Source organism: Zootoca vivipara, chromosome 1 (assembly GCF_963506605.1).
Source record: "Zootoca vivipara chromosome 1, rZooViv1.1, whole genome shotgun sequence".
Classification (NCBI taxonomy): Eukaryota; Metazoa; Chordata; class Lepidosauria; order Squamata; family Lacertidae; genus Zootoca; species Zootoca vivipara.
In genome coordinates, this window is record NC_083276.1 from 97,917,172 (window position 1) to 97,933,113 (window position 15,942).

The following is a 15,942-nucleotide window of genomic DNA, read 5'->3' on the forward strand; positions in this document are numbered from 1 at the left end:
CGTACTTAACCTGAAGCGAACTTTCCCATTGAAAGTAATGGAAAGTGGATTAATCCGTTCCAGATGATGGAAAAACCACCCTCTAAAACAGCAATTTAACACGAATTTTACTGACTAACAAGACCATTGATCCATAAAATGAAGGCAATAATCAATGTACTGTACTATAAAATAAATAAGACAGTATTGTAGATTAAAAAAATTAACATTTACAGTGGTACCTCAGGTTAAGTACTTAATTGGTTCAGGGATGCCATTCGCAGCCCAAAAAGTATTTAACCCGAGCAGTGATAGTGCACGTGCGTGAAGCGCCGATAGATCACTTCTCCGCATGCACGTGCAGCGGAACCCAGAAGTAAACACCTCCAGGTCCGCAGAGTATTTAACCTGAAAGTTCTCCACCTGAAGCTTAACCTGAGGTATGACTGTACATCTTGTGGTGTTCAAGAAAAGCATTCAACAAAGCTGTAAAGAATATCTAAGCTTTATCCTGTGGTTGCCACCAAACTAGCATTCATTGTGAAAAGGCTGCTCTCTTTATTTAGAATGCATAGTTACATAGCAATGTAGTTACCCGATCACCTACATTTAAATGATTACAAAATTCTCTCACACTTACACTCAAAGCCATTTTCCTCTGTTTAGATACTTAGTAGTTGGGTTGTTAGTCTTCTCTATTAAAACCCAGGAAGGGTTAAGTGGAGTTGGGGGGGAGGGGAAAACAGCAGGGCCTTGTTAGAAAAGGGATGTATTCTGCGGTAGATGTTGTGATTGAATGCAAATATTATTCATGGCTTGCAACACGGGCCTCTCCCTAGTGGTTTTATAGCTTGGGATTCATGGGTCTTCTGTTGCTGAGCTACATTGCTTGCTAAATATATCATCTGGATTTGGAGTGCTTAACATACTCTAGATTGATGGAATGTATGAATCAGCAAGGCTGGAAATCATTTATCTTTTAAATTATCTAAAATATTCTTCCCATCGTGTCTACCTTTGGGTGTTATATCTAGGTCACTGAATACTCCGTAGAAAACTTCCCTGTAGTATTTTTTCCCCCTTAAGTGTCTAGATTTTTAGTAGCTATTGCCTAGGCAAGATAAATTATTGTAGAAAACTCATTTTTCCCTGAGAGGTAGGATGACTCCTAGCAGCAGTTCCAGTAACATCTACTGGGTACTACTGGATTTATTTTGCATCCCAGAAGCAAAAAGCTATTACTTCCTTGGGTCCACAGTAATTTTCACAGCACATCTGAATAGTTTGCTGCCTACCACCACTGAATGTTTAACGCAACACTCTGACATGGCTACATCTCTTTTCTCTTCCTTCGATATGCCCTTCATTTTTACAACACGACAAGACATTGTTTTGCTTAGATTTTTCCTAGCTATCCCTGAAAGAAATCTCAGCAGGTTTCAGATCAAATCCCATTTTCGTTAATTGCACCATCCCTCCTCTTTATTTGTAGTCTGCATTTATCCCTTGTGGATGGAGTGGAAAAGCTGAATTCTACATGCATGCAAGCCAACTGCAACCCCCCCCCCAAAGTTTAATCTCTCCCTACTCTCACTGGGAAAGATGGAACTCCTGTGGGGGAATGCACATAGGAACCAGGCTGGATGAGGCTATAGTCAGTATCACTAATACCTAGCACCTGATCCAGAGAATTCTCTCTCTCTCTCTCTCTCTCTCTCTCTCTCTCTCTCTCTCTCTGTGTGTGTGTGTGTGTGTGTGTGTGTGTGTGTGTGTGTGTGTGTGTTTAAACAACAACCCCTCACAACATTGAAAAAGACAGGACAAAAACACTCAATCATATTTATATTATTGTTACTGCTTATATGAAATAAAATATATTAGGCCATCAACTAGCTGATATCTTTTTTTAATGCATTTTGTTAAACAAAAAACCAAAAACAAAATAAAACTGGCAAATGTCAAGGTATAAGCCTCAAAAGTATGTGCATGGGAATAACCAGGGCTAAACTTATATGGGCGCTCACTATCCGTTGCCCACTGCCAATCATCTTGGTGCTCACCACTTGCTGCATATGCTCCCACCCTAGATAGGCGTACACTGCAATAGGATGGTAGCGGAGTAACCAATCAGCTCTGGTGAGCAACGGGAAGTAGCCATGCTTTATCTCCCACAATGCAAGGCTTTGGCACCCAGCACTGAATGCTGGGCTTTGCATACCTTCCAAAACGACACTGCCCAAATCCAAGGTGCCATCTTCTGGGTCTGTACTCCTGTGTGAGTCATGTGACCTGCACAAAATTGCAGGCCCCCCAACAAAACTTTTTCTCAGGCACAGCACCCCAAAACACATGTTTTGGGATGCCATGTCCGAAAAAAGTGCAGCCTGAAATAACACAGCCATTTTGGCTGCTGTCCTCTTGCAGGTAAAAAAATAGGATATTCTGTTTTTTCCAGGCCAGTCGACGAGTATGACAATGTATTGTGGGAGATAAAACATTATGGCTACCCAACTGCTAGTCAGAGCCAAGCAGCTGATTTGCTCCCATCATATATTACAGTAACACTGGTTAAACCCATCCAGGCAGGGAGAGGCTGGTTGTCAACTAGCAGATGCTACCATGGCCAACAACCCTGGGTGATCAAATACAAGCACCCACTGGCTGCAGTGCCAGGGAATGACGGCAGCCGATGCCCCCTGGGCTGTTTTGACAGTGGAACACACTGCCTCCATTTCATTAGAAATTGCAAAGCAAGTGGCCATCCAAGCTCTATTAAGCATGCTTTACTAGTGGGGTCCTTGCAAATTGTGTCCTCCTCCCCGAGAGCACGAAGATAATCAAGACTGACCTCACTGTTGTTGTGGGTGGGAGCAATTGGATAGCCACAACAACCCAATTGGTGGTCCCTCAGATGCTGGGGTAAATCTGGAATCATTTCATGCATTAACAGAGGGACCCATATAAACCGCTGCACGCTGCGTTGAGCTTCCTCTTTTTCGCCTCGTGCACCGGATCACCCGCCCACCCTCCCTATATTTAGGGTTTATTATGACCTTGCTATGCCATTGTTGGTTGTCTGTTCTTGGGACAGGGGCCCGGTAGGAATTTCCCCATTTGGCTGATTGGCTGGTTCCACTTGGGTTTCGCCTGCCACGTAGCAAATTGTCACAACTTTGGAAGGTTTGGCGGTTAGGCATTGGTTCAATGGTGGTGGAGGGGATGTGGATAGGCTGTGCCTGCTCCTCCAATGCTAGGGTATTCATTAAAGGAATCCAGGGGCTGGCCTTGCTTTTGTCCAATCCCTTCCAGGGGTTAGGGCCACGCCAGAGCCCCTGGGAGCATTTGGGGATGAGCTTGAGTCTGAACCTGGTCCAATACTCCCCCAGGATGTCTGCTGGAGTTCAGGCGCCAGTGCAGCCCTGTTGAGGTCAGGTGCAGCTAGTTGGGAACCAATGCCTAAGGAAACCACTCATGATCTGTAATCAATAAAGTTGTGGCCAAAATTATGCCAATAACCTTAAACTAAATTCCATGTCAATTGTGTCTTTATTTATTGGGGGAGGTCTTGGGATCTTAACACACAACTGCAGGGACTTGTACTAGACAAGCTTGGAAATCCCAGTTCCGACTCTAAGGCTTGAGTTGATTAGAGGCTGCTGCTCAGTAATGGCAGTGCAAACCTGAGAGTAACTTCACCCAAAGTATTGCTCTGCAGCACTAATAAATAGTGTGCTAAGCTTCTCTCTCATAGCTAATAAGCCTTTATGCAATTTTCATTGTTGTCATATTTGAAAGAGAAAACACACAGTTCAGCAATAAAATCTACAAGTGAAACAAGAGAAAAGCTCTGCTTTTCTCTTTACCAGAGTAAGAAAAAGCATCTCAGAAGCTGATGGCAAAAAAACAGGGGCAATGATTGGAGCTCACAAATAGCAATAGATTTCACTCCTATCCCTAAACAGTAGTCAGTTACAATAAAGCACTTGGTGACAATAAATCAGAATGTTTTTTTCTTCCCAAGTGCTGTCTTAAAAAATAATTTCCTGTTTGCAAAAAGAAAAGAAAAGGCTTATTTTTCTTTCCCCATGAGTACAAAAACACTTTGGTAAAGATGGGCAATTTTGCTATTTTTGTATGAATAAATGCTTATCTCTTAATCCTTAAATCATGACTATTGAATCAAAACCATCTGATAAGACAGAAAAATGTGAGAGCCACCGAGAAGCTCCTTTTTGTTTAAATATTTTAAATGTCACTTGGAATCTTACTACTCAGAGGAGATCTTTGTTTAGAACTGGAAGAGTGTTCTTCGGCAGAGCAAAACTATTATTCAAATAATCATAATTCTTCATGCATGTAAATTTAATTTATCTACTCTTCCATTTCATCCACTTTAATCATCAGGTTATATGAAGTACTTGAGCCTATCCTGTACACATGGAGGTGCAGCCACACAATTGGAACTTTGAGCTTTTGCGCCATGCATGGGAAAGCCTTTAAAAGGCTTAGTAAGAACATCTTAATAATAATCTATTTTGCTAAACAAAGAACAATGAAGCAATGAATAAGCAATGACCCATATTTTCACACTTCATTTTTTTTTTACTTTAGCACAAATTTAGGAAATCCTCACTTGTACTACTTCACAAGTTGGTTATCTGTATTCACCTGTTCCTCAAGGATGAGAGATGCAAATCCAAATGACCACTTATAAGTTCTACTTGTGGTCTTTTTTCTCAATTAGGATTACACCTTTCTTCAACACAGAAAGAGGAATGGCACGATTGATGTTTCTTTCTGCTTAAACAAATAAATAAGTCTGCTCCTAGAGTCTGCTCATTTTAGGAAACTACCCATTCAAGAGGCCCCATTTAAAGAGAGTTGCATGTATAACTAATGATTAACTGAAGTTTTGCACTCCATCCTGATACCTGAAAAGTCTCATACTGAAAAAGCATCATAAACTATTGAATAAATAATGGAAACCCCCCTTTCCCCCCAAAGCCCATAAGCTTCAGTTCAGTCAATTATTTTTTTCAGTTGTGCCATTCTTGGAATTTGGTATTAAATTAAAATTATATTAAAAATGGTGCAACAGGTGAGTGCTACCTTTGCAGAAGGGTCATATCATAAGAAATATAAATAGGAACTCTCAGTTAAATAATTAAATAAAGCCTTCCTCAGAATTCTAAATGAACAGATGACAAGCTTTCTGATGAAGTTTCAGGCACCATTTAGCAGACAAGGATGATTTATCCTGTTTGTCCTTCCAGAGACTATGAAGAATTGGGAGAATTAAAAAAAGAAATCTGGTTGGTTGATAGCCAAAATCTAGAACTCTTTTTGTGTGGCCATGTGCCTTGTTTCTGCCATGTCCCTAAGACCTGGGGGGTCACCTCTTTCTCTACCATCACAGCACTCTTCATAACCCAAATACAGAAATTAATAAAATAATCAGTGTTTGAAAACTAGAGCTAAACCATGTGCAACACACTACCGAAAGATAGTCTTAACCTTTTTTTTTATCGAATACCCTCTGTCATTGATGCAAGGATCTATTTCTAAATGGGTAATATTGATATGGTGATACCTTGAAAATGATTGAAACAGTCAACAGGGAAAGTGGGTATAGTTGAACAATGACATAGTATTAAACTATTGACTAGTTTGTGGATGCTATAAACTGGGAGCTGCTTGGTGGCAGAGCACATGAACTGCATGTACAAGGTTACAGGTTCAGTTAAAAGGGTCAAGTTCCTGAGATCCTCTTTTTGTTGGAGTAGAAAATCCTGGGCTGGTTGAACAAACAGTATGACCTGGCATTCTGATGCTCCTTTTCTTTTACTGATTGAGTAAAATGCTAACACTGAAATATAATGCTATAATGTATATAAAAAGTCTACCACCCAATATCCAACTTATCTAGACTAATGCTAAATATTTAACTTCCCAAATGAAAGGCAGGTACCTGGTCTTGACACTCTTGTACATATACGTCCATTTCCAGATAAACCTGTTGGACATCGGCCACAGAGGTATCCAATATCTGGAGGTTTACGGTCAATGCAGACAACTCCAGGAAAGCAAGGTCTGTTGGCACAGTTAGTAATGGGTGGCAGAACTGCTCCATGATCTAAAACAGTATCCAAGAGCCATTTTTCAGTATTAAACTATTAACAGGAAAGTTAATTAAAAAGTTAAGCAAGGAGCTAATATGAGCTTTGGCCAAGGCTTTCCATTATTTTTACTCTTTTAAAATATAATTAATGTTGAATGTCCCAAAATTGTGTGCCAAGCATAAGAAAACCCTAAAGGCACAACATATCAAGCCAGCTGTTTCTCATTAAGGCAAGATTTATTAGCCTTCTAATTACATGTTTTCAAGTTTACTATTCAAAGGTGCTCGGCATTTATCGGGAGTGAAATAGAAATGGTAATTTTTCAGTGCTGGGGAACAATTACGTAAGCGAAGAAGCTGCATTAGTCAGAGGCAAACAACATATATTTCACCACAAGCAAATCTATGGGAGCTCTAGTGGCCCTCTCTCCTTTGCAGAGCATCTGTTGGAGTGGGGGGCTTTGAAATGAAAATGACCAATGGAGAAATGAGTGCTCCACCCATCTGCTTAAAGCCTGTTTCCCCTTGAAACATCCCCCCAAATCTCATTTTAGTTTGCAAACATGGGTCTGGAACCTATTTCCTCTAGGGCTGGGTGCAACATTGCCTCCCTTCACACTTGCTTGTGTGGAAAAAAGTGGTATTTCACATTACTTAGGGTAATCAAATATGGAAAACACATTGACCCTGCTCCTGTGCCTTTAACAGTAGCTTGGCATGGCAATTTAGCAGATGTAGTTTTCCTGTCATTTATTAACTCTGCTGTTGCCTGATCTGCACCTTTCAGAACAAAATTCAGCAATCTGCTGGATTTCCAATTCTAATCATGGCAGTTGGAGGCAGTTTAAAGTCATCAAAATGCACATTTAGATATTTTGGGGGGAAACTGCATGTTTAAATTACATCACCATCATTCTATTCTGTTTCTGCATTGAATAGTGAATGGGTTGTGTTGGCAGTGGTTGCATTTGGAGTGGAGTAACAAAAACAACAACAACCAATTCTTGGTTCAATGCAGAAATGGAATAACATGAATATTTAAAAAAACAAACTGCCAAAGAACGTAGACTGGAAACAGAAAGATCAATCAGTCCCTACTTTATAGAGGATTTGTAGAGGATAGGGTCCTTCAATAGCTGTCAGTTACAATGGTTAAATTGAACCTCCATGTACTGAAACAGTGCACCATTGAATTCCAGTTGCTGGGAAGGAACAAGAGGATAATAAGGGCTTTGTAGACTTCCCAGAGACATCCTGTTGTCTACTATGGGAAGAATGATGCTGGGCTAGATACAATTTTTCTTATGTACTTTTGAAACCACAAGCCCATGTGCATTGGGCAGAACGAACTTTTCTATGCATGCTTTATATTATATTATCTTTTATTTCCTTAGTAGATAGGGTCAACCCACCAGTCTTGGCTAGACAGGAATCTGCTGTTCTAAAACAGGAAGATAGGAACTTCCTTCTCTCATGGCAGCAACATTGTGTTCCTAAAACAGGGATAAGGAACCTTTCAACCTCCAGATGTTGTTGGACTCCAGCTCTCATCATCCTTTCCTATTGGCCATACTGGTTGATGCTGATAGGAAGTCCAACAGCTTCTTGGAAGGTCACACCTGGAAGGTTGCCCATCCATGCTTCATTGGGCCCAATCCCATAATTTAAGAACCACAGGCAGTTACCCAGTCTTCTTATCAATCATAATTAATATCCCTGCCAACACACTGAAGAGCTAATGTTATTTAAAAGTGATTTGTATGTTTTTTCAATCCATATGTTTAAGCTTTTGGGAGACTAGTTTTGTGCAACCAGTGACAGCTATGTACATACACAACCAAGTCTGAAAAGAAACCTTTTGACACTCATCTAATCACACTTCACTTACCATGAACATCAGTAATATTAACATACTTAATTGCAGACAATGTCTTCACTTCTATGACTGGTTGTTTACCTTCACTCTTTTTCCATTCACCTTTAGGATTATGATTATCAGTAATGAAAGCTTCTGTCATGTCAGCACTGCCCTCAACTGTAATAAAAAAAGAGCAGAGGTGAAAGAAGCACTGCATTAGTTTTTTGCTGTGATTAATGATGGAAATGAAGACTTAACATCAAATCAGATAACCCTCCAGGATGTTATCCCAGAAACCAAGTGGGGAACAAAGGCGATCAAATGAGTCAGCATCTGGAGTCTCATCAAAACAAGATATTAATTTAGCATCCACATCTAATGGAGGGCGTGCAAAGAGAAGTTTGCTACCCAAATGACCTTTGATAAGGTAACAGACTTTGTTGGAGGGACTAAAATGACACATTACCTTGGCCAATTAAAAACAAAATCATGCTGGCCTTACTCCAGCTCTAGCCTGCATTTATACAAAATGGATCGTTGCCAAACTACACTGTGACGTCTCCAAGCAGCAGCTGGCTCAAGAGCTGTACTTTGGACACTCTTGCTTAAAGTGCTCAAGGAAGTAAATCAAGTAAATTGTCCATCGGAGACTATTTAAAATATTAATTTCCTCCAATAAGTTAGAGACTGAATATTCCACTTGGAGCCATGTTTCAAAGCAATTAGCTACTGGCTAGCTTCACTGAGAAGGCATGTGTGAATATTTTCCATCAAATGTTGGGGAGCCATTACTCACGGTGGCGCTTTAGGCACAGGTTAGCATAGTCCACCTACTGCACACAACATATAGCTGAAACTTTTCCAAGGCATGAGGATTTGTGGGACTTTGCGTGGTGCTGGGATGAGCGTAGGCATTAGCGTTGAGACCCAGCTGAGGATAAGGCATTGGCTACAAAAGAGGAGCCACCATGATATGTGCTAATGAATGAATGCTGTTGTGATGAATAAAGCAAAACCTAACATAAAAGCCTTAGGCTGACTTAATGGCCCATATCTTGGTAATAAGCCATGGGTGTTCCTCAGATGCAACGTATGGGAGGCTTTTGAAGTATGGGCTTTAGGAGACAGCTACCAGCTTCTTGCATCACATTCTTACATCCGCCAGAGTGGGCTATGTCTCTCCATTAACTAGTGTCACCAACAATTCTTTCATTATTGTCATGTAACAATGGTGATGTAACATCCAACTTGTCTGACCTTGGCTAGCATTGGGGCTGTGGAACTCTTTCTACCCTCATTCCATTCCCACATGTCTTCAGATATTCTGCTGTATAAGGCGAGGAGGATTAAAACACTGTCCCTCAGTACGGTTGCTCTAATCAAATTTGGAGGTCTCTGCAGCTGCTTTTACATGCCAATGGGTTTTTGTTTTTTTGTTTTTTTGTTTTGGAAAGCCAGGCAACCCAGTTATTGAATCAGATTCGTTTCAGCTCTCAGAACAGTAACTCTTCTTATATCTTGGAATGTCATCCCAAGCCAAGTTGGCAAGGCAGTAGAAAATCTTCCATGAAAAAGGAATTTGCAAGCAATAACTGTTTTCATTACTTCAGTGAAGTTGCTTATTTAGGCTTGGTACAACTGTTATGTCAAAGAAAGCTTTTTAAAAGCTTGGCTGTGTGCAAATAAGCAACTACATTTTGGCTAAGGGCAGGATTTTGCTTAGACTTTAATTGAATCTTCCTTTCTCCAGTCACACTTAATCGAATTAACCCACACAAAACACAGATGCACTTCAAGGCAGCCACAAAATGCCCTGAACTCAAGCAAAGGACTAGAAAGCTGTTTATATCAGGCTAAATTGTAAATTTAAGCAAGGAAAGATTTAATCAACTTTACAATAGATGGTACATTGATTCTAGGATTCCTCAGTTGTAAGCTATTGTTATCCTCACACGCTCCCTCTCTCTCTCTCTCTCTCTCTCTCTCTCTCTCTCTCTCTCTCTCTCACACACACACACACACACACACACACACACTCACACTCACACAATGTGCTATTTTCTTTTATAATCAACAATAGAGTGAAGCTCTTGGCCATTCCCTCTTTAGTTCATTTAATTTGTTTCTTCTCCACACTGAAGGTTAATAGACAAGTATACACAAACAGAAAAATCAAGAAGGCAGGTGGCTAGATCCTCAGGAGTGTTCATAAATTATTTTATGCATAATGAAGTGAATGATTCATTAAACACCCTCTCTAATACTAGCTCAGGGAATTCTGAGCATCACACTCTTTTCTTGGAAAATAAAAAAATTCCTTCAGTAGCACCTTAAAGACCAACTAAGTTTTTATTTTGGTATGAGCTTTCGTGTGCATGCACACTTCATCAGATACATCATCAGATCTGATGAAGTGTGCATGCACACGAAAGCTCATAACAAAATAAAAACTTAGTTGGTCTTTAAGGTGCTACTGAAGGAATTTTTTAATTTTGTTTCGACTCAGACCAACACGGCTACCTACCTCTTTTCTTGGAGTCAGGGTTAAAACACACACGCACAGCGCTCACCCACTGACATATTTTTGTAACTAGATTTTTATTGATTTTTAAGTAAATAAAAGTATCTCTTGTGTGGGGAGGCTACAACAAAAGAAATGAAGGTTTGGGTGAGCATAACCTCTAAACCAATCAAGTTTACAAAGTCTGAAGAGTGAGGGCACTAGAAGCATAGCTGTCAAGTTTTCCCTTTTCTTGCGAGGAAGCCTATTCAACATAATGGAATTTCCCTTTAAAAAAGGGAGAACTTGACAGCTATGACTAGAAGAAAATCAAAATTTTGAGTATGGGCAAATCTTCAGAGATATATTATGGTTTGACAAACAAAAATACAGAGATGCAATATAAAAAAATACCCCATCATAAATCAGTCGACCTGAGTTGAAAAATAAGCTGCTAAATGATGAAAACTAAAACAGAATTGATCTAGTATATAAGCAACATTTCACATTGATGAGGCCTGTTATGATGAACTGGAATCCTGTTAGGTAACAGGATTTCAAAGATGGACTTTTCCATTTGTCAGAGTTTAAAGTCAATAAGTAAGTTCCTCCATCCCAGATCTTTGAATGCAGCTGTGCAAGAAAGGGAGAATTTGGCTCATTCTGTTGTGTTTAAACAATCATCCTAGCAGCTACCAAGAAATATAAAATATGTGGATGGGAATAATCCTCCTTCTGTAGTAATCAATTTAAAATATGGTTTCAATGAGTTTTTTAAAAAACTTACTGTTTTGTGATTGTACTTTTTATATTTAAGTTTTTAATAAAACTCCCTCTACACTTCCAGACCTAATGCAACACTTGCAGCATCTCTGGTTACCCATGCTTATTCTCAGATATTCTGAACTAAGCATGCATGAGCTGCTAGACTCAAAAAAGGAATCTGGCCCCTTCAAACATCATGCGTCAAATGACAAAAGCCCATGATGAGGGATTGATGCTTGATCCACCACTTGAAGGGGCTGGTTCTACGTATAGAAGGGGCTGGTTCTACGCTGGTTCTACGTATATTTGATAGATGGTAGGGGCTAGCCTGGTTAATACAGAACCCTTGTTTCTGGTTGATAGCCCTTGCCATCTTAGAAACCAAAGGTAGACAACATGGTAGGTGAGAGGCAAAATGTAAATGTGGAAACAAAATGGAAGCAATCTGAGAGTGGGAAAATATTTGTGTGTGCCAGCGAGTGCAGTCACAATGGAAAGACAATTTGATGCATAGCAGCCACAGTCCTGATGGAAGCATTCCTTGTTTCTCTGTATGTTGGTTTCATTGGAGAGCAATGTGACAAGCCTGGGGCTGAATCCGCATCCAAATGCAGGTGTTGTCTATCCAGATCCACATCTCTTCAAAGGTCCATTCTAATGTGGACCCTCAACAGCCTTTTGGAGCATCTAATCACACATGACTAGAGCTCTCCCAACTTGGGAAAAGGGGCATTTCTCTCCCCAACTGTGAAAATCTTCACACTCTTTTCACAAGGGGAAGGGAGGAAAGGGTGTGCTTTCCCTTGCGAATCATGCCCCCCCCTTATTTTTTAACTAGTCAATATCTGTGCTCCTCACTGTACTCCTTCTGTACAGAAAATGGTGGCAATGAGCATCGGCACCAAACCCTTTAAATATCTGTCAATGCCTTTAGATGTCCCAGTGGAAAGGTATCGAATGGAAGTTTAAAATTACTGAGAATGAACTCTGGGCCCACACAGGCATTCCCATGGCTCTTGCTCATTTTAAAAAATCTTTAGCCCTCTACCTGTCCCCCTGGTATGCATCCAAAATTAATGTTGTCTTATCAATGACAGCAGAGAGGAATTAAGATTGCCCTTGTATTTCTGTATGCATAACGATGCTTCCTACAGTCTCCACGACTTGCTTCTCCAGAGATGATACTTAAGGTGCTCTCTAAAGAGTTCACGTCTTTGTTCCTACTATCTGTTTGCTATCATTTGTAAAGAAGTGACGCTGAAACAGTCTTGTCACTTGAGCAGTACAGCATTGCCTTCTCATTAGATTATTGATGGCTTTCTGGGGAATTGAGACATAAACACAACATCAAGGATAAGCTTTTATTGCTGTAATGGAACCTGCCCTGAAGTGAAATCATCTACCTTCCCAGCTGGCTTTCAGCTGCACTAGCATATAATTTTTCACCTGCCATTAAAACAGGTGAGAGATATTCCTATTTCACTCAATCATTTGTTTATTTGGTTTCCCCTCCCCAAGCCTACTTGCTACAGGAAAATAATGGCAAAAACATTGACTATTTTATTTACATGCACCTGAAGGAAAAGGGGGCAATTGAAGCAGATCGCTTTCCCTATGATTATTAATAAATGAAAGGAAGGGGCCCTATTGTTCACAGGTTTTTTTGCTACTGTCAGGGCAAACTTAAAAGATTACTATATTCCCCTGTTATCTTACAATCTAAAGAACTGAGGTCCACCCCCCCCCCCTTTTGCTTGGTAGTTAGCATCATTCTGTTGCACACCTTCTTTTTTATTAAATCATTGTACATATTGGCCTTAAACCCTGTTGCAGAGAAATCCATTCTCTCCAGAAATTAACACGGGATCATATTCTTAAAAAGCCTTGATTGCTTAAATCACGGCTTCCCTGGAAATGTGACTATTTTGCTTGCTGAAGATGTCTGCTTGGAAATGGAGATCTGTTTAAGCTCCAAGATAAGGGATTGAATTTGATATATTAGTGGTAATGAAAAGCTTCTGACTTATAGATTGAATAGCCTATCAAATAAATAATTAAAGCCCCATCCCCGCCCCATGGGAAGAGAAACTGACATTGTGGTAATTCAGAGTGGCTACTCAGGGGGCAAATAAGACTGTTTTTAATCCCCCAGCCAGGAACAAGAGGAAGCAACTAAATGGTCTGTACTAGCAACAAAGATGCTTTCAATAAGCATTTGCTGAAAGCAACTTTGGTGAATTTAATTGACTTGAAGAAAGATATTAGAAAGACATTGACCAGAAAAACAATATTGCTAGGTAATAAATGGGGTATATTTGTTGCTGTGTGGGATTTATATTTTAATTTTGTGCTAATAGGAGAGAAGCAATGTCTCAGATGTACTAAAGGGCCTTAGTGTGGAAATACTCCAAAGTTCCTCGACCTGTGTTTTGATTATCCTGAGGTGTCAGTTCAGGCACAAGGGAGAACCAGGGATGTCAGAATCATTCATGTTACCTAATCTGCAACAATTAAGTAACAAAGTACAGTAGTGGGGAACAGCGGTCACATGCCTGTGTTGCAAAGTTGGTAAGAAGAAAATAACTGATTCTGTCTCCTTGCTTCAAAGGAGTGGGAGAGAAATTTTGTTTGGTTCACAATTTAATGCAAAACTATATAAGTTTTAATTTAATGCATTTTAATGCAAAACTATATAAGGGACCCAGGTGGCGCTGTGGGTTAAACCACAGAGTCTAGGGCTTACAGATCAGAAGGTCGGCGGTTCGAATCCCTGCAACGGGGTGAGCTCCCGTTGCTCGGTCCCAGCTCCTGCCCACCTAGCAGTTCGAAAGCACATCAAAGTGCAAGTAGATAAATAGGGACCGCTCTGGCGGGAAGGTAAACGGCATTTCCGTGCGCTGCTTTGGTTCGCCAGAAGCAGCTTTGTCATGCTGACCACATGGCTCCCTCAGTCTATAGAGCGAGATGAGCGCTGCAACCCCAGAGTCGGACACGACTGGACCTGATGGTCAGGGGCCCTTTTACCCTTTACCTATATAAGTTTTACTTCCCAGAATAAAATATGGACTGAAATCCATTTGCACCTTTCCAAATTTTACCCGGCAGTTTGCCAACCAAAAGAATCCTGATTAATTTTTGTGAAAAAAATTTCAAGGAAAAAATCACAATGTAGTGAACTAAACTTAAAACTGGGAAAAAGAGGAATTGAAACTGACAGATTAGTTCATCCTTAGGTTCTATGCCAGGCACCCCCAAACTTCGGCCCTCCAGATGTTTTCCTGACCACTGGTCCTGTTAGCTTGGGATCATGGGAGTTGTAGGTGAAAACATCTGGAGGGCCGCAGTTTGGGGATGCCTGTTCTATGCATTAACCCCGCCATGTTGAAAAGATGATATTCAGATACTGCTTCCGAGTGCCAGACACTACTTCCATATACCGGGAGTAGTATATAGACTGCCTCTAAATTTGACCAGAAAACAGTAAGGAGACTCCAGAAAAAAAATGCAAAGCTCTGCTTACCTTTCCAACCTGCTGGACATTTACAAATGTAACTCTCTTTTCCATTGATACAGGAGCCAATCCCACATGGGTTAGATTGGCAGTCATTACGGCTGTTCTGGCAAAGTTCCTGTTCAAATCCACTGGGACATATGCAGAGATATTCACCAACACCCGGAGGGAAGTTGATGTTGGTGACACATGTTCCACCATTTAAGCAGCCACATGGTTTCACTGCAATCTAAAAGAGGCAAGAAGTGGGGTGATTTTTCTTCTTTCTCTTGCACTGCATTGCAATGGAGCATTTAACTACCTTTTATACAAAGGTAGGGTTCAGTATCCACCCTCCTAAAACTTTCTTTTAGTAAAACAGATATTTCAAAATCTAGTCATTTAGAATGGCTTCTAGCTCCAAATATGAAATTATAAATACAAAGCAATATTGTCTGAAATGTAAGTGAGACATACCGAGGGCCAAAATATTGCTATCAATCATCTTATACCACAAGAGATCTCAAAATGGCTTGCATAAAAAATGCAATACAGATATAAATTTACATAAAAATTAAGCACCAGAGAGTGTTTCTAAAAGTAATCCTACAAAAAACTGCAACAAAAAACACAACATCAGCATGATAAGCATTGAAATACCAACCAGCAGCAAATCACACCAAACAACAGAAAGAAGAGTTTGAAGAAGAGGAGGAGTTTGGATTTGATATCCCGCTTTATCACTACCCGAAGGAGTCTCAAAGCGGCGAACAATCTCCTTTCCCCTCCCCTCCCACAACAAACACTCTGTGAGGTGGGTGGGGCTGAGAGACTTCAGAGAAGTGTGAGAGACTTCAGAGAAGTGTACTTGGACACTCAGCAGCTGCATGTGGAGGAGCGGAGACTCGAACCCTGTTCCCCAGATTACAACTCTACCGCTCTTAACCACTACACCACACTGGCTCAGATATGGTCAGTACTTGGTGAACTTCGCTGGGGAGAGCACCCCAGTACTGAAAATGACCTCTCTATTGTTGCCACTCTCTTGTTGCATGTCTACAAGAAGCAGCACTTATATGGGGCAATTAATGCAACTTGAGAAATATGCAATAGCCGCTGAAAACTGAAGATATGGATCGCCTCCCAGCACCTTTGTAATAGCTGGCAGAACTTGCTCATCTCCTAATGCCACAACATCCTGCATTTCCCCACTCCTGCGCCATATCATTGGC

General features: G+C 40.5%; 2 protein-coding genes across 2 annotated transcripts in view; both read right to left on the bottom strand.

Moving 5' to 3' along the window:
• The window catches only part of LOC118092273 (uncharacterized), a 68,884-nt gene extending 58,968 nt beyond the window's left edge, over positions 1-9,916 (bottom strand). Inside the window, exons 1-2 of the mRNA XM_060272609.1 lie at positions 7,986-9,916; positions 5,948-6,112 (exon numbers count right to left, since the gene is read on the bottom strand). Coding sequence (XP_060128592.1) covers positions 5,948-6,112; positions 7,986-8,172 — 352 coding nt within the window. The 5' untranslated portion in view covers positions 8,173-9,916. The remainder of the gene's footprint in view (positions 1-5,947; positions 6,113-7,985) is intronic.
• A 4,370-nt stretch (positions 9,917-14,286) lies between these two features.
• The window catches only part of LOC118083125 (von Willebrand factor D and EGF domain-containing protein-like), a 123,182-nt gene continuing 121,526 nt past the window's right edge, over positions 14,287-15,942 (bottom strand). Inside the window, exon 18 of the mRNA XM_060279527.1 lies at positions 14,287-14,960. Within this exon, the coding sequence (XP_060135510.1) occupies positions 14,526-14,960 (435 nt within the window). The 3' untranslated portion in view covers positions 14,287-14,525. The remainder of the gene's footprint in view (positions 14,961-15,942) is intronic.